The 19,383-nt window shown below is 39.8% G+C and overlaps 1 protein-coding gene across 2 annotated transcripts; it reads right to left on the bottom strand.

Annotated features, from left to right (window-relative positions):
* Positions 1-3,379: 3,379 nt before the first annotated feature.
* On the bottom strand, positions 3,380-6,241 carry LOC149180000 (uncharacterized). 2 transcript variants are annotated; one of them, XM_089415863.1, is made up of 8 exons: positions 5,797-6,241; positions 5,400-5,512; positions 5,198-5,247; positions 4,762-4,998; positions 4,515-4,667; positions 4,266-4,361; positions 4,123-4,143; positions 3,380-3,996 (listed from the first exon to the last, which is right to left on the bottom strand). In XM_089415863.1, the coding sequence occupies exons 1-8, from the start codon at positions 6,231-6,233 to the stop codon at positions 3,826-3,828; spliced, it is 1,278 nt and encodes a 425-aa protein (XP_089271989.1). In that variant the 5' UTR covers positions 6,234-6,241; the 3' UTR covers positions 3,380-3,825. The 2 variants fall into 2 exon arrangements, with proteins under 2 accessions (XP_089271989.1, XP_089271990.1); XM_089415864.1 differs by having other exon boundaries at positions 4,762-4,995; positions 5,797-6,235.
* Between the last annotated feature and the right edge of the window lie 13,142 nt (positions 6,242-19,383).

Here is a 19,383-nt window from a genome sequence, read left to right as displayed (position 1 = left end):
ATCTTTTGGACACCATGCATTGTCCATAATCTGAATCTGATCTTAGAGGAGATCGACAACAAAGTTTCCTGGACAAAGGAACTCACAGGGGAAGCAAGGGAGATTATCAAATTCATCACCAACCACCACCAGTCTCAGGCCATATTTCGAGAGTACTCTAAATTGGAGTTGTTAAAAGTTGCTGAGACAAGATATGCCTCAAACTTTGTGATGTTGCGCCGCCTTGTTGAGGTTAAGCATGCATTAGTTTCTATGGTGGTGAGTCAACTTTGGATTGAGTGGAGACAAGCAGATTCAGAGCGGGGATCTATGGTGCGTAGATTGTGCCTTGATGAGGATTGGTGGAGCAAGGTAGATTTCTTGCTAAAGTTCACAACCCTTGCATTTGAGCTTCTCCGGAGTGCTGACACTGACCAACCTTTCTTGGGAGAGGTATATGATGGCATGGATTCCATGGTTGAGAAAACTATGGAAATCATTTCGCAGGAGTCTCCACAACTTTTGTTTGTTGATGATCATTTTGCTGGTTTGATCAAGAAAATCATTGTTGATAGGTGGAACAATTTCAATACACCATTGCACACTTTAGCACATGCTTTGAACCCCAAATTTTATGATGAGGAGCTTATTGCTAAAAGCAATGGGAAGAGGAAGGCACCCCATAAGAATAGAGAGGTGGCTACTGGGGTGAAAAAAGCCCTTATGAGAATGTTTCCTTCTCATCTACATAGGGAGGTAAAGGAGGAATTTGCCAGTTTTGCTGCAGGAATAGATGATTATGCAGATATATCAGCTTTGGAGGAGAGAAGCACCATGAATCCAATTAGGTGGTGGATTTGTCATGGAGAAAATGGTGTACATTTGCAAAACCTTGCCATTCGTATTCTTTCACAAGTGGCAAGCTCTTCATCAGCAGAAAGGAATTGGAGCACTTATGGTTTAATTCATTCTGTGAAGCGCAATAGGTTGGGCTCACAGAAAGCAGAGGATCTTGTTTATGTGCACTCCAACCTTCGCCTTGCATCTCGTAGGGGTCCAGAATACAACAGTGGTCCTTCTAAAGAATGGGATGTGGATGCAGAAAATCCTGATTTGGATCTCTCTCTTGTTGCCTTGAATATTGAGGCCGAATCTGATAGTGGAATTGGTGCATCATCTTCTTCAGCACTACCATCCACTGTTGAGCATTGTGCTGCTTCTATTTTTGATGAGGATTGTTGTGATGAGGATTAGTCTTTTGTGACTTGTCTCTATAGTTCTTGCAGCCTTATGGTCTTTATTGTACTTGCAGTCTCATATACTAATATAAATAAAGGCTGATTTTGGATTTTCCTATATTTTTATTTTCATTATGTGATCATTCATGACTCATGAGTAAATGTGATGTAAATTTAATCTTAATGTTTAAATGTAATAAATTATAATCATATAATGTAAATGTATCATTCATGCTTTATGATTGCACATATATATAATAATAATTTTTAAATATTTTTAATATATATATATATATATATATATATATATATATATATATATTCGCGTTTCCCCGTTTCCAAAATTTGGGGAAGTCGCATTTCGTTTCGCTTCCCGTTTCGGAAACTCGTTTCCGTTTCCCCGTTTCGTGCAACTTAGATATGTACCCTGAAGAAAGGGAAGGCTAGGTCCCTACCCATATGGTGTTTCCTTGTTGTAAAGAACCACTTGCAGTTAGGATGGTTGTCTAATGCAAAATGGTTTCCTAACAATGACAAAAGGATAGTCTTCCTAACAAGGCCATTGAATAAGAGTTATTTTATCCATCAACAACCGTTTCTGCAGTAAACTAGAGCTGCATGTTGATCCAAGGCAAGGGCGAATAATTGAGAATGAATCCATCAACAAGAGTTTTTGCAGTAAACTAGAGTTGCCAATTGGTCAAGGGCAAGGGAAAATAATTGAGAATGAGAGGTTCTATGTGCCTTTATTTCGTATCATTGTTGTTAACTCGTCATACAGTGAACTAACCAAAAGAAATATCAATTACTAGAGTGATATTTTATCAATAATCATATAAGTAAGCCTTTTATAATATCTTCACACCACAACCTTAAATGGAATTTTAATTGAAGAGTCAGTCATAATTGTATGCTTTACACTGTATAGGCCAACCTGGAGTTGCCTATTGATCCAGGGCAAGGGCAGATAATTGAGAATGAGAGGTTATATGTGCCTTTATTTCTTACCTTTGTTATTATCAGTGAAACATGAATCTTCGATTGCTCACGATTAATCGCAAGTCAAACTTTGCTCTTCCCTCAAACGATCTAATTCAACTTGGAGTGAGTCAAACTTGTGTTGACCGAGTTTGACTCGTGGTCAACACGAGTTTGACTTGCGACTCACCAACTAATTGTGATTTAGGCGATTGTGGGGATTTTCAGCCTCAACTCGGCGAGCACAAGTTTTAACTTTTAAGGTTCCCACAATTTTCCCTGCATGGTTTAGTTAGGTTAAAAATTAATGTCAGTCCGCAGCGCACTTTTCACTGCTCATGCTCACAACTCATACACGGAGAAGGTAATAGAGGCATGGTTTTAGTTTCAGTTTACTATGTGCAATAGAGTCGTAGTGTAATAGAGGCGTAGTGAGAAGTGCTTTCCAGTGTTAGCTTTAGTGTGTGCCATATTAGAGTTTTCAGTACCAAACCATCATCGTATCATTTCAACAGCAATCAAGAGATTTTAGTTACTTTTTTTTTGCTGATTAGTATGCAATATTTTATAAACTTTCAAAAGTAGATGCTTCTAGTTCTATGTAGTCACTGGTTAGGAGTCTAGACTCTGTACTTTGGATCATGTTTGGACTCATAACATATATGAGATACTTATGCATTCATGATATTTTGGACACCTATTGATAGTATGCCTTGTTTGGACATGGATTTATTGAATATAAATGAAAAATGTTTTTTTTTAATTCAATATATGTGCATATATTTATTTACTGAATGCTTCCCCAATCCGATTAAAACTCTTCACTCTTTTTCCTTGCCGATTTATTGCTGATTCCGAGTCTGGTAACATTGGTTATTATACAGTGAACTAACCAAAAGAAATAACAATTACTAGTGATATTTTATCAGTTATCGTATTTGTAAGCCTTTTATAATGTCTTCACACCACAACCTTAAATGGCATGTTAATTGAAGAACCAGTCATAACTGTATGCTGTACAGGCCAACCCGGAGTTTAGCTTAGCTCTTAAATACTAATGTAATATTGGATTGAACAAACTCAGTAAGAGCTAACACATTATTACGGGAGAAGGTCCATTCCATATTTCAATCAACTAATCAGAACCTAGAATAAATGAATGGCAACAACCAGGATGACCCAAGTTGAGAATAAAGTTTTCTAACACTGATCTCCCTTGATTCGCTGATGAAAAATACAGTTTGGAATCCAATTAGACCTGTTTTTCAGAAGACTATCTTTATGGAGTGACAAAGAAAGGAGCTAATGACAGATAGCTATCATTTGGAATCCTTGAATGGAATTTTCTGCTTCAAATAACCAAAAATAGTTAATTTTACAGAATAATTTCTATCACTCATCGGTAAGGGAACTAATCTAAGGGCCAGCCATTTTTCTCCTTGGGAGAATGTCTAAGAGCAGCTTTTGTTGGTTCAAATGTGCAAATTCTTGCACACTAACTGCATTACTATGAACTTGTCATCCATATTATAAGAATACAGTGTATTGTAGGTACAATCGGTACAGTTAGCCCTCATAATATAATTTTCGGTAATTGGAAAAGTCCATACAAAGAAAGAAAGATGGATAGTTATAGCTTTGGTACAGAAGCGGTTACTGTTCGGTGTCTTGGGTCAGTAAGGACAGACCGGACATTAATAAAACCAATTTCCACCATTGCCTCCTCCATGTCCAGCAAGTAATATTCATCCAAATGGGGTTCTGTCGATTTCATCAAAGTAAATAACACCGGTGGTAGATTCTGTAGAATAGAAAGGAGGAGGTGAGAAAATTTCCAAGTTTATAATAACTGAAACCTTTTTTAACACAAATGATTAATGCGCAGAGAAAATCACTTTGTTTCTGGCAAGAACGACAGGCATCTCACCTGTAGGATCTTAGATTTGGGCTGCACAACAAATAACAAAACAAACAACAAAATGTATACAATCAGTATCCATCAGGCTTGTCTGCATATAAAATGAATAAATGATCAGCTACCCCTTAGAGAAGTGTAACAGGGTTACTCACTGAGTTATCTGTCAAAGCCACAGTGCCTCCGGGCCTAAGAACTCGGTAAGCTTCTTTAAGCAAACCCTTGATTGCAGTTTCAGGACATTCATGCATCTGCAATATCGACATCACAACATTATGATCAGTAACTAGGTTTTCATTTGGTGTATATTGTATAGTGAGGAAGGGGAAATTGTTGCATATAGGGAAAGAGGGGAAAAATGATTCAATTTCAAAACTAGAAACAAGTAATTTCAGATAACTTACAACAAAAGAAGAAGAAACAATGTCGAATGATGCAGATGGAAGACCAGTTGCTTCGCCATTTGCATGAATCCACTTGATGGGTTTCTCTCTTAAAGGCCCTTTTTTCTCTTTATATTGGCCTACTGCCAAGAAGTAGGGAGAAAGATCCAACCCCTGCCACAATAGAGTTATTTGTAGCGACACGCAAAGAAATTCAAGCCTTCCAAAAGATTGCGCACTAGAAATCAAAAGCAGATGTAATACTTACAATAACATTGGCGAGAGGAAATTTATCAGCTAGATATCTTGTGCTGACTCCAACAGAGCAACCCACATCAAGAATGTCAGCTATAACAAGGCCACCTGAGTTTTTGGTATGATGGTCTTCAATTGCCTGAATCCAGTTCCCTCGAATTACCCGAGTTGCCTCCTCCAGAGATGCAGCAGATGGCATTGCACGCCACACCATGGACATGGTCGCTGCTTCTACCTCTGCTGCTGCCTGCTACACATCATGCCTGCATAGCGTGATTAGATAGTCACTGTTGACAACTTTCGTGTTTAGAACATAACATATTTCAGATTTCATAATGTTATAGGATTTAGGGTTTAGACTGATCAGGGAACTTATCGGGTTCTAGTTAGAATTTTTAGTGTTTCTAAACATTGAAGGGCAGTAAACTGCTAAACTTTCAATGCATTACCTCCCAAGATAAATTTCCTTGCTCGTAAGCATGGAATGGCTTCAAATAATCTGAAAGATACCAATGTTAAGCAAAAAGAGCCTGATTATATGAACTTGTACACAATTAATTTTCAGAGGCAAAATCCCAAAGAAACAAATGAAGAAGCAGATACACATCATCAAACTGATTTACACAACGAATGCCATGGTTTCCATCTTACAATCTGGGTAGACAACAGAAGGGTCTTCAATGAGTTCCATCTCCTTGTAAACTTCTGATTCCAGAATCTCCCTTGCCATATCTCTCCATGCAATTCCTTTCTTCTCCGCTGTACTGAACAAAATGCATATGCATGAATCTATCGGTGTCAATTTGTTTCTTCTAAACGTATGCCAACTAAACCCTAATCAATCAACCCTAACCTTACACCATGGTTCTGTGCATTTTCCAAGAGGATTACCTTTGTCTTTTGGAAGCAGAGAGATCAGGGATGGGTTTAAGCAATCATGTTTTTGTGTGCAGTATAGATTGATGAATATTTGGATTTGCTTTTCTGGAAGACATTACTAAATTTTCTGAGAAAAAGCATCCATAAATAAGCAGACATAGTTACTGACCTGATAAGAACTTGTCTGGCACCCAGCTTCATAAGATTATACAGAGGTTTGATGGCAATCAGGGCTGCTACAAGACGTGAGATTGGCGTATTCCCGGTCCAACGTGGTCGATCCAGTTTACCCTCAGTGAAAGGAACTTCAGTAGAAATAGCCTTATTATAGGTGCCGCTTGATACCGTGGTTGACATGACTGTTTCTTTTCTGCTCCTCCTCTGTTGGGACGGACGTCGCCGGAAACTATCATTGCCAGGAGTTGATGAAGTTCTTGGGAACTTCCACAGTCCATTATTACCATTGATGATGAAATGGGTTGTCAAGAAGGCCATGTTAGGATGCACGGAAGAACAATTTTGCGCTCCCTGTATTCCGTGGTTGTCAACAACTTTTATCTTTTTGGTGTTTTGCATATGGGCTGCTGATAGCATCAATCTGTTCATGACCACTCAATTAGATTTCGGGATATGCTTCCTGACCGGTGCGAAGTCATGTTCAAAACTTCTAAATATTTTAAAAATTTAATGGAGTCAAAGAGTTGATTTGGCTTTTGCCATATACTATTTTGGAATCAGCCATGACAATTTTTTAAACTGATTATATTTTTGGTTAGTTTTATTAAATTTAATAGAATTGGGGTTTTATACTGATTGCGTAATTGAAATATTCGAAGTATTAAATTTATTTATTTATGGAAAATTATTTTAAATAATAAAAAACAATAAGAATTAGAATGTATCATTTAACATTGTTTTAATTCCTACCTACCTATTTAACATTATATTAATTTCTATATACCTATTATTACATTGTGCATGAAAGCATGAAGCTTTGAAGTTTATTTAGAATCACAAAAAGTGTACTCAATCCATAACCACTTTGAGGCATTGTATCAATTCCAACTTATGCTATGTGGTTACCAAATTTCGATATTGGTAATCTTTGGGTTTTGTTGATTTTTATTAGTTTTTTAAAGAATTTGTGTGTTTATAGAATTAGTCTTGATGATCATGGAATGGAATTTATAATAAGTATTTTTTATTATATATGAAATTAAAATTTTATTATTTGAAAAATATTTTTTATTATAATTTGGTAATTATGTTGGTTTTTTATTTATATGATACTAAGTTGATTCTAACAACTAATTAGAGATACGAGATTGATTTCAACATTGTAATTGCTTCCCAAATATGACACATAGATCTATGTTGGAGGATTGAAAATGACACCTTCATCACTCACATTACTTTGCATATCATGGCTTGCCAAGTAAGCAATCCTTAAGGAGCATATTCAAAAATCATTTCAAAAGTGTAATTTTTTAAATTCATTAATCATTTCTCAAACACTATAAATATTATAAAAATTCAAAAAAATCACATTTTCAACAACCCATTAGTGTTGTCATTGCCATATCATTGGTATTCAATTATCATTCTATTTTTAGCGATAAAAAAAATGGATGTGAATCATGATCTAAAATGTGAACCTTTATACTAAAAACACTAAAACTTTTGTCAATTTTTGTTACTCATTGTCTATTTATTAATAATGATATACTTTCCACAATATAAAATCCACCAAATAATTTACACTCACATAATCCTACCACCATATATCAATATATCTATAATGTTAAGTATCACTTAATAAAAACTCGAACACATTATCTTCTCAAATCTCCATTTAAAATTATATATTATTAACATTCTTAATCTTAAAATTAATATATAAGTATTCTATACTTAAAATATTCGACACTAAAACCCTACACTCATTAATGATTTTTCTTTATTTTATACAATAATATAGTTTTTAAAAATAAAAATTAAAACATTATCATTAAAAACAGTGGTAACGTTCCATGTATGGCAAGGCTTACATCCTTGGGAGTTGTTGCTCGAATCTTCCTGATCGTGCACAATTGCTTAACATACATCTTGGCCTAATTACAAAACATTTCAAAATTTGGAGGGGGGTCCATAGGAAGCCCCTCTCTCTTGTGAAGTCCGTGTAGATAAGAAGCAAGCTTTTGATGCCGAGACCTATGTTACTCACTACTTTGTTGTCCCGCGTTTTTCATTGGATTTCTTTTCTCGCGTGAGCTTATGCGAATTACGAGGGATTTGTGTCAATTATTTCAAGGAAAACATTATTAAAATACCTAACCTTGGCAACTAAATTCGTGTTACTTAACAATGCTTCGGAGATTTTCCAAGTCGCTAGTGATGCAAAACATAACACACACTTTGAGGGTTTCCTATTTTACATCAACATAGTGTGAGTGTACTCATAAGTTTTTTGTTCGTGCTTTTTATATTAATTTAAAAGTTGTTTTTAGTATGGTGAAAAAGAAAATGATTAATGTTCATTAAAATTAATTGTTGGACACAGATTGTCATTAATGTCAATATGGCAATATTCGAGGAACAAAAGGAGCCAAGAGAAGCAGAACAGAGGATGCAAACAACCATCGCAGCAACAGAGGAACAAGCAGAGCTATAAGGAAGCAGACAGAGCCATCAGAGGAGCAATGGGTGCATTTATATTATCGGGAGCTATCGGGCCACAAAAGAATTATATGCATGAAGATACAGGGGGAGGAGCATATATCATACATATATATAGATTTATACTATCGGGCTATAAAACCCATGTATGCATGCTTTAACACTATCGGCAGACAGAAAGCCCATATACATAGGCTTAACACTATCGGAGGCGGAAGACTTGGCTCTAGGGCAAATACACTATCAGAGGCGGATTGCAGACTTGAAACTCTATACATGGGAGTGTTGAGTTGTATCGGATCCGGCACATCACATCGCTATGAGGGGTCTACGTTAACGTCGAGCCCTAACCTTGTGCGACTTTTGATCGTCGATAGCGAGTATCGCATCAGCACTTCGGAAGTGGAAGCTACAATATGTCAAGTGGTCCATTGCGATTGCCAATAGCGATATCGCATTGGGCCTCCACCAAGGTGATGAGCCCCAAAAATGGACAATTATTTGGGCTCATTCAACCTCCTAATTTGACTTAATCCACCATTCTCATTAGTTTATTGCATGTTTTTTATTATATTTATGTTAATAGAGTGAATTTGGTTAGTCATTATGCCAATAAGTCTAATGGGTGCTTTGTGTAGCCTTTTTGGTCAACTTGGAGACAAAATTGAAGGTCTTAATGAGCACTTGGCAGCCAAATTCGTGGGAGAACAAGGGAGAGGATTTGTAGGAAGGTGTCCCCTTCATTTATGGGCCCTTACCTCGAATTCTCCACCATCAGCTTGGAGTTCAAGGGCCACCGAATCAATCAACACAAGGGCAACCAAGCAAGTCAAGTAGGACTGCTGTTAACTCCAAGTTTTGGGCAGCCAAGTCCCTAACTTTTAGGAGGACTGTTGGGTCCTCAATTTGTATAAATAAGAGGGCTTAAGGCCTCATTTCAGTTAGTCAATTTGGTTAGCCAGTTAGTCTTTTTGTAAGCCAGTTTTGGCATGATGTTAGACTCATGATTATTCAATAAAGGCAGGCAGCTTTGGATTCAATTCTGAGTTTTTAAGGGAGCTATAGCTCTCAGGTTAGGGCCCAACCTGAGAGCAATAGACCTCCTTTTCCTTGTGTTGTTACTTGTCTTTCCTTTCAGCACTTTATTTCCTTATTTGACATGCATTTGAAAAAACACAGTCTGCTGATTTAATTTCTTTAATGTGATTGATAGGATTAGTTTATGGTTAAAGTGCTTTTAGTTGCTTAGATTAGAGTAGGAGGATTGTAATTCATTAGAGCTACAAAAAAGGTTGATAGTGCACTCGCTGCCATCTCTGTTTAAAGATTGGGGGTGTGGGCTATGCCAACCACCAAAAAAACGCAGTCTTATGCTTTCATGCAAGCTGCCACACAGTCATTCCAATTGTAGATCCATCCATGCACTCTGCTCTTGAGCAATACTTCTTCGTTCCAACACCATGCACGATTTTTCTCCACACTTTACATTGCTGTTCATTGGTTTAATAACACAGTTAGAATAGGTTGATGGAATTCTCGGTTTTGTGCAAGATATAGAGGATTTGTTTCTTTTACACTGCTTAGCATCACTTTATTGTGTTCTTCTTCTTCTCAACCACGCCTAAGGCCACCTATTCATCCTCTGTTCAGCTCGTTAGCCTTCCAACCCTTCTACTTCTCACGTAGCTCCATCTTCTTGACCTTTCATTGCTTCCACCCTTCTATCCACCAACCAGCTTTACCCACTCTTTCTCCATCTCATATCTCTGTCCCTGAGCCATCTCAAGCTCCTCTTTCATCTTACCCATCCATCCATCCAGTTCCTTCACTCCTCCATCACCCAAAACTCCCACGGTAGCACATCCTGTAGAAGTTAACAGACTTCCTATAGAAATCCCGAGTTTCCTGTAGGATCCCCTGTAGACATCCTGTAGAAGCCTGCAAACTCGGTTGCCGAGCATCTGAACGTTGTGGACTCCTGTGGAATGATGTTAGGGATCCCCTGGAACCTCTCCTAGCCCTCCTGACCTTTCCCAAGCTTTCTCTCCCTTCGCACCACCTCTGCACAGCCAAACCCTAATAAGAAACAAAATCATAATCACTCCAACCACTTAAGCAAAAATACAAAAACAATGTTCTTTTCAATGGAAGTAGTTTGAGTTCATGCATTTCACATCATTAGAAGTAATGGCATCATTCTTAGACATTTGCACTCCCACCATTGCATCATAGAGATTAAGCTAGTCAGATTAGGGTTTACTAGGGTTTCCATGTTTTGGTTGGTTTTCAGTTCATTTTTGCAAAGTAGATTAATTTCCTTTGAGATAGCTTTCGTCCATCATTTAGAAAGCTTCTTCTGAGAACATATAGAAGTTGGCTTGAGCCCTAGCGGACTTGTGCCAGCTGACCAAGTGATAGCTGCGACAAGAGCTAGTACTTGTGCATACAGCACCGTCGCTTCCAAGTTTGTTACGAACTACCGGGTTGATAAAATTAGAGATAGGAAGCTCCAGGAGTTGTAGCATTATTGCTACAATACTAGAGCCCACCATCTTTTTGGCGCCGTTGCCGGGGAAGCGTCAGAGTATTAGTGATTGTTGCTTTTCGTCTATTTTCCACTCCAATCTTTTGCTAAGTAGTTTATTTCATTTCCATTATGCAATTTCATTTATGCAAAAGTAGATTAGCATTTCTTGCTTTCATAGATTAGCATTTCAATTCCGTAATTTCATTTCTGCAAGTGTAGATTAGCATTTCAATTCCGCAATTTCGTTTCTGCAAGCGTAGATTAGCATTTCAATTTCGCAAGCGTAGCCTAGCATTTCATTCCTGCAATTTCATTTGAGCAAAATAGATTAGTCCTTTCCTTCTTTCATTTCAATTCCGCATTTTCATTTTAGCAAGATAGTTAGTTGCAGTTCAATCTATTTCAGTTTTGCAAGTAGAAGTAGAAAAAAGAAAAAAACAACCAAAAAGATTTCATTTCATGCCTTGTAGGAGTAGAGATAAGTTAAAAAAAATGATTGCACAACACCCCCACTGCTTCACACAGCCAACATTCTCTCTTCTTCGATGGCTGTGATTGAAGAACCCCTGGGTGGACATCAAGGCATATTTAAAGAACCTCTAGGGAAGAAGAAGAAGAAACCATTCCTCTGGAGCAAATGGCTACAAGCAGAAATGTTGGGAGCAGTCCCTTGTCCAAAGATGAATTTGAAGATCAGATAGAAGATTTCAAGAGTGATATAAGGCAGTTTCTTGCCATGCAACTAGATACCTTGCGGATCCAAAAGAAGCAAGAGGAAGCCAAGAGGGCTTTGGTCATCTTTTGTCCCAGGTGCACTAGAAAGCATCCTAGGAACAAATGTCCAATGCACTCCCTAGAAGTGTGTTTCATCTGTGAAGAATACCATCCTACAGATCAGTGCCCTTCCTTACCCAGAATCAAAGCTGCATATCAGAGAGCCAAAGGAGCCACTGAATCACTCTATTATATGAACCAAAGGAGGCCGCATAGACCTAGATCTTACTAGCTGGAACTGCAAGGGACACCCGAGACCTATTATGACCCTTATCAAGCCACTTTCATGCCTTCTTGGGGTCCCCCTGCTCATCCTTCCTGGTTCACACCTCCTCCTTGTTCCTTCACAGATCCATATTATGCCCAACCAGTTGCTCATTCATTTCACTCTTATGCTCAGCCACAGCCTCAGTGGAATGCACCTTATCAGGAGTGGAGACCCCATTACAACTCTCATCCCGCTCATTTTCCTCCACCACCTGCTCATCCACAACCATCGCCTCCTCCTCCACCAAGGCAACCCCAAATGCCTACCCAATCACAATGCCATCCATCTCCATCTCAATTTCACACCTCCACTCAGCTACCCGTACCATTTCCAAAGCCATGCAATGGAGTAGCTCAACCCAATTGCAAATCTGAGGCACAACATGTGCAAATGACTCCTCTTGAGCTCAATGATGTTCACCAAAGCTCAGGAAGAGTGTTGCAAAACAAAGATTCTATTGAAGGACCAAAGGAAAAAGAAGATTCCAAAGAGGAGATCAAAGAACCATGGGCTGCACTTGATGAAGAGAAGAGATCGGAATCAGAGATCGAGAGAGTTCCCTCATGGTTACCATCAAATCTTCCATGTATTCAAGAGAAAGATCAACAAAAAGAGGAAGATCAGAAGGTCATGATAGAAGGTGACATGAAGAATGATCCAGATCAGCAAAAGAACCAAGGATATCAAAGCTATATTGAGATATGGTTTTAGAAGGTCACTAAGTTGCAGCAGTACTTTCTTCCTCAGCTCTGTTTGATCCCTTCAACGCCAGATCATTTGGTCTCTGAGATCTGGATATTTGTCCAAGCATGCATTTCAAGCCTTCACATCATTTTTTCTCTAATCTCGATGTGCACATGGCTCCATTGGAAGTATTCTTATACTTGAAAATGATTTTGTTTTTCAAGTAGGGTAGGGTAGAAAAAAAAAAAGAAAAAAGAGGAAAAAATGAAAATAAGAGAAAAATAAAAATCTAAGGTGAAAACCTCCTTGGAGGCGCCTTAGATTGGCTCATTGATTGAAAACCTCCATGAGGCGGTCAATGGGTTGGAAAAAAAGAGAAAATAAAAGGGAATAAGATCCCTGGGTGAAAACCTTCCTTGGAGGCGCCCAGGGCAGGCAATTAGGGTGAAAACCTCCATGAGGCGCCCTAGTTGTTTTTCAAAAAAAAAAGAGAAAAAGAAAAGAAAAATAAAACTAATCTCCATTGGCTAATTGCAGGTTGCAACAAGGACGTTTCATGACAGGAGGAGCACTCAAATCAAGGTTAAAGGAATTTTTCTTGTGCCTTCTACAGGAAGCTCTGTATTTCTACAGGAAACATCCTGTAGAACCTTTGGACGAGCCAAATCCAATTTCAAAAGTGAATCTAATGGTGGGAATCTATTGATTAGGCCTACATGCACTTGTGTGTCCGTCCCTTGCCTTCATCCATCATTTTTTTCCACCTCCTTGTGCTTCTCATTGTGCTTCTACAAGAACTTCCTGTAGAAATTGTGGGAAACTAGGCATGCATTTCAAAAAGTGGTTTGGCGAACATGGTAGCTTCCTCAAGGGTTCAGAAGCCCTCATGCAATCTTCCAACTCCTCCTCCATCATCTCCATACCTGCATCACAGCCCAAGCTCAGTTTCTCCTTCCATGCAACCACTTGCAAAAGGCCTTGAAGCAAAAATCCATAGAACAAAATTTGTTTTTGCCATAACTTGAAAACCATGCATCCATTTGACAAACCGTTTTATGGGGAATTGTACAAGGGTGATGGCAACATGCTTGAGAAGTTTCAGCCAATTTCGGTGCACGGTTTCCAAGAAATCAGCCTCCATCACCATCAGCCATTTTTGCATTTTCTCCATATCCGTGCATCCGTTTCAAAACCTGTTTCATGGGGATATGCATGTGAGTGATGGTAACCTACCCAAGCAGTTTCAGCCGATTCCGATGCACGGTTTCCGAGAAATCGAGCTCTGAAATCTTCAGCCATTTTCCATTTTTCTTGAAATCCATGCATCCATTGATCACGATTTTGCTATGGGAGATGCATAATGATGGTAGGAACATGCTCACCGAGTTTCAGATCAATCCGGTTTACCGTTTGAGAGCAATGGCGAAAACAAGTTCTGGTTTTGTGACCATACAGCAGCAGCAGCTTGAAGGTGCAGATCTGAACGTGGAAACAATTGCATGCAGCTCAGATCCAGCTAGAGGACACCTGCACAAGGAAAAGCAATCAAAAATCATCAGCCAAGCCACATGCAATCAGAAAAAAACCAATGCATGCAGCAATGACAGGCCACAGCAGCTCACGGTAGCTGTTCGACTTCCAGGTACGTGACTGAAACAAATTCCTTTGTTGCATGAATGTAATTTGAGCATTGCATGAACGAATGAGATGGTGAGATTCAGTTAGAAAGGTAGCAAGTATGATTGCACTCATCCAGGGATCATCAGCGTATGTGTGTAGTCAGTCACGGGGAATTAAAAAAAAAAAATTAAAAAAGTAAAATGAAAAACAGACAGTGGTAACTCCAGTGCAACTGATTAACGGGAAGAGGCCATGCAGCTCATCACAGCACTGCCGTCTGCATGTGGCCACGTACGCTTGGCCACTGCACTCCCTCACCATGAATTACGCCAAAATTAAATGACGCTCGGCTGACTCTCACACCCTCTGTACAACTGCGGTCACAACTGGAGCACGCATCCGCCACTTCCAGATCAGTTAACCAATGGTCCTCTACAAGTTTTCTTCCTGATTTCTTAGATTTTTGCCGTTTTTAAAAAAATCTCCCACCTATCACACTCTACAGGCGTTTCTACAGGAAGCTGTTTTACAAGAAACCCAGCATACGAAGAGCTTGGACTGTTCATGTCGGGGGTGGCGATTCTTAATGAGGTAGGCCTGAACATAATTCTCCCACGCAACTGATTAAAAAGCTGGTGGAGTTGACGTGTTGAAGGGGTAGGAAATTGTGAATAAAAGTCTGTTCATGAAATTACAAGCCATTTTCTTATCGCTGCATGAGAATTGTTGTCGTAGTATGTATGCGGGATTTTCTCCAGGGGTTGATTCATAATTGAGCCACTGTTAAGGCTCACTTGCAGAAAATTGTGAATTTTATATACTGTGTGCATAACAGAGGCATAGCTCTGCGCTCTCTCTAAGGAAATCCCAAAAATCCACTTCTGTATACAAGCAGGCAAGCAGGCCAACAAAGCAAGTTTTTACCATGTCGAGAGGGTTCATTAGAAAAGAGCCTACAGACTCAAAGAAGTTACGAGAAACCCCTGAGGTGGTGAACTGAACTATCTGGAGCACCAACAACAGAGTACATGATCAACCTGTGGTTTCATCAGAACCCCCAAAAGTTATTCCTATGCAAGAGATTCCCTGTCTTGGTCCAGGTCAAACAATTGAGGCAGAGAAACTAGCTAAGGGCAAGGAAACGCAGGGCAGACCATCACTGGAGAGGTCGCCAGAAAGGAAAGAGGAAAAGCAGGAGAAAAAACAGGATGCTGAGGCCAAAACAGTGGGTGGTAAAATAACACAAACGCCAAGGGAGAAGCGGTTGCAAGCATGATCAGAGAGAACTGAAGAAGGCCAAACAAGTAGGGACACACCCAAGGTAACCAGCAGCACAACTGAAAGGAAAAGCACCCTCATCCAAGCAGGCTAAGACAGTGCCGACTGTTTCTACAGGAAGACAGAGAACAGTTAGCAGACTGTTTCTACAGGAAGACAGAGGACTGTTTCTACAGGAAGCCAGCGAACTGTTTCTACAGGAAGTTTGAAAGGAGGGAAGCCAAAGGAGGAATCGGCCGAGATGTTAGCCAAAGAAGCCACCAGGGCCATCAAAGATGAGGAGAGAGATTGGTTGCTCAGAGGATGAGCAACACTTTCAGTAGGGGGGTGATGATGAGCCCCAAAAATGGACAATTATTTGGGCTCATTCAACCTCCTAATTTGACTTAATCCACCATTCTCATTAGTTTATTGCATGTTTTTGATTATATTTATGTTAATAGAGTGAATTTGGTTAGTCATTATGCCGACAAGTCTAATGGGTGCTTTGTGTAGCCTTTTTGGTCAACTTGGAGACAAAATTGAAGGTCTTAATGAGCACTTGGAAGCCAAATTCGTGGGAGAACAAGGGAGAGGATTTGTAGGAAGGTGTCCCCTTCATTTATGGGCCCTTACCTCGAATTCTCCACCATCAGCTCGGAGTTCAAGGGCCATCGAATCAATCAACACAAGGGCAGCCAAGCAAGTCAAGTAGGACTGCTGTTAACTCCAAGTTTTGGGCAGCCAAGTCCCTAACTTTTAGGAGGACTGTTGGGTCCTCAATTTGTATAAATAAGAGGGCTTAAGGCCTCATTTCAGTTAGTCAATTTGGTTAGCCAGTTAGTCTTTTTGTAAGCCAGTTTTGGCATGATGTTAGACTCATGATTATTCAATAAAGGCAGGCAGCTTTGGATTCAATTCTGAGTTTTTAAGGGAGCTATAGCTCTCAGGTTAGGGCCCAACCTGAGAGCAATAGAACTCCTTTTCCTTGTGTTGTTACTTGTCTTTCCTTTCAACACTTTATTTCCTTATTTGACATGCATTTGAAAAAACACAGTCTGTTGATTTAATTTCTTTAATGTGATTGATAGGATCAGTTTATGGTTAAAGTGCTTTTAGTTGCTTAGATTAGAGTAGGAGGATTGTAATTCATTAGAGCTACAAAAAAGGTTGATAGTGCACTCGCTGCCATCTCTGTTTAGAGATTAGGGGTGTGGGCTATGCCAACCACCAAAAAAACGCAGTCTTATGCTTTCATGCAAGCTGCCACACAGTCATTCCAATTGTAGATCCATCCATGCACTCTGCTCTTGAGCAATACTTCTTCGTTCCAACACCATGCACGATTTTTCTCCACACTTTACATTGCTGTTCATTGGTTTAATAACACAGTTAGAATAGGTTGATGGAATTCTCGGTTTTGTGCAAGATATAGAGGATTTGTTTCTTTTACACTGCTTAGCATCACTTTATCGTGTTCTTCTTCTTCTCAACCACGCCTAAGGCCACCTATTCATCCTCTGTTCAGCTCGTTAGCCTTCCAACCCTTCTACTTCTCACGTAGCTCCATCTTCTTGACCTTTCATTGCTTCCACCCTTCTATCCACCAACCAACTTTACCCACTCTTTCTCCATCTCATATCTCTGTCCCTGAGCCATCTCAAGCTCCTCTTTCATCTTACCCATCCATCCATCCAGTTCCTTCACTCCTCCATCACCCAAAACTCCCACGGTAGCACATCCTGTAGAAGTTAACAGACTTCCTGTAGAAATCCCGAGTTTCCTGTAGGATCCCCTGCAGACATCCTGTAGAAGCCTGCAAACTCTGTTGCCGAGCATCTGAACATTGTGGACTCCTGTGGAATGATGTTAGGGATCCCCTGGAACCTCTCCTAGCCCTCCTGACCTTTCCCAAGCTTTCTCTCCCTTCGCACCACCTCTGCACAGCCAAACCCTAATAAGAAACAAAATCATAATCACTCCAACCACTTAAGCAAAAATACAAAAACAATGTTCTTTTCAATGGAAGTAGTTTGAGTTCATGCATTTCACATCATTAGAAGTAATGGCATCATTCTTAGACATTTGCACTCCCACCATTGCATCATAGAGATTAAGCTAGTCAGATTAGGGTTTACTAGGGTTTCCATGTTTTGGTTGGTTTTCAGTTCATTTTTGCAAAGTAGATTAATTTCCTTTGAGATAACCTTCGTCCATCATTTAGAAAGCTTCTTCTGAGAACATATAGAAGTTGGCTTGAGCCCTAGCCGACTTTTGCCAGCTGACCAAGTGACAGCTGCGACAAGAGCTAGTACTTGTGCATACAGCACCGTCGCTTCCAAGTTTGTTACGAACTACCAGGTTGATAAAATTAGAGATAGGAAGCTCCAGGAGTTGTAGCATTATTGCTACAATACTAGAGCCCACCACAAGGGCAACCCTTGACTGCGATGAACGCATGTGGACCCGTCGCTACATTACAATATGACGTAACCTTCATCGCATCTGTCGCAGATTGCATGCCAAGAAGCCTTGCAGCATGAAAGTGTCCATTGCGATAAGGCTATGGACCCGACAGGCATATAAACCATGGTTTAATACCATATTGCATCCAGTCCATTGGAGCAGTGGAGGATCGGCCATCGACCATCGGCGGAGTCATGGGTCTGATATATAAAGGACCCCCGGGAGTCACGCATCGCCGATTGCGATTTAAAGCACGGACCTGATACAGGAATAGCTGAAAGGCTTATGATGGTTGTTTCGACGTTCAGAAGGCTGAACGTCAGTGAAAAGGGGTGAATCATGGCAATTATGATTGCGATCGGGACAAAACATCTTCGTTTAATTGAAAGAACTTTGTGTATGCCGCAGTCATTGCCAAAAGGAGCACTGTTACGATAAACTGGGAGGATGTGTTCTCCATGGATCGTTTGGACCAGTCTAATGAATCTACGTATCCCCAGAAAGGCAGTGAACTTGCACAGCGCAGAGGAAGCCGCAGCGACCGAGGAGGAAGCCTAAGAGGCGGTGTAAGTGGAAATGAATGGACAGAGGCATGGGAACATATAAAACAGTAAAAACAAAGAACTGTTGGTGCGGTTGTTGTGGTGAAGAACCAGAGTGTGAGGTAGCAGAAGCACCAGAGGCAGAAGAGGTAGCAGAAGCAGCAGAGGCTGTAGAGGTAGCAGAAGCAGTAGAGGCAGGAGAGTAGGAGTGAGAGAACCTCAGCTGAATAGAGTGTAGTAGAATACCAATTTATACCAAGGTTGGGTTGGAGCTCAAGAGGTTGGAGCCTCAAAACTGAACAGGACTGAAGTCATTAGGGGTAGGTGCTCCTAAGTGCAGAACCACTGCAAAATAGAGTTGGTGCTCTGGAGGTTGGAGCCTCACTGAAGTCCAAGTTGGAGCTTGGTAACTATTCACAATAAGATATATACTTATATTGTATTTATTTCATTGCATTGTCTTGAGTTTTAATAAAAGCATTAATTCCAGCTGTTGATTTCTGTGTTCTGTGTATACATATACATATCTATATATTCTTTTGGAAATCACTAGAACAATTAAAAAAAAGAAGGGGAAATACTAATTCACCCCTCCTCTCAGTATTTCCAACAATTAGTATCAGAGCCAGGTTCTTCATACTAGCCTAATAGCTTGAAGAAGGATCCGCAGCCATGATGAGAAACCATGAAGCATTAGGAAGACCTCCTCTATTCGATGGCACTAACTTTGGTTTCTGGAAAAAGAGAACGACCTACTACTTAATGTCCCTTGGACTTGAAGTCTGGCATTTTGTTCAAAATGAGTATCATATGCCTACCACTCTTCCAATAGATCAAGACGAGAGGAAAGCCTACATTGCAAATGCAAAGGACTTAAACTCCATCACTAGTGGAAACATTGATTTCGATTTCACAAAAGTCATGAACTATGACTCTGCCAAA

This window comes from Pinus tabuliformis, chromosome 3_2 (genome assembly GCF_031772625.1).
Source record: "Pinus tabuliformis cultivar Carrire ecotype Pingquan chromosome 3_2, CPIR1, whole genome shotgun sequence".
In the NCBI taxonomy this organism is placed as follows: Eukaryota; Viridiplantae; Streptophyta; class Pinopsida; order Pinales; family Pinaceae; genus Pinus; species Pinus tabuliformis.
This window is presented reverse-complemented; position numbering and strand designations above follow the sequence as displayed.

Excerpts from the sequence above, each read along its gene's own strand:
- LOC149180000 (XM_089415863.1), bottom strand. The coding sequence starts at position 6,233 with ATGAACAGATTGATGCTATCAGCAGCCCATATGCAAAACACCAAAAAG. Across the intron at positions 4,362-4,514 it reads TTGTTTCTTCTTCTTTTGTT|ATGCATGAATGTCCTGAAAC; the intron begins GTAAGTTATCTG and ends TCGATATTGCAG. Across the intron at positions 4,144-4,265 it reads TGGCTTTGACAGATAACTCA|CCCAAATCTAAGATCCTACA; the intron begins GTGAGTAACCCT and ends TTTGTTGTGCAG.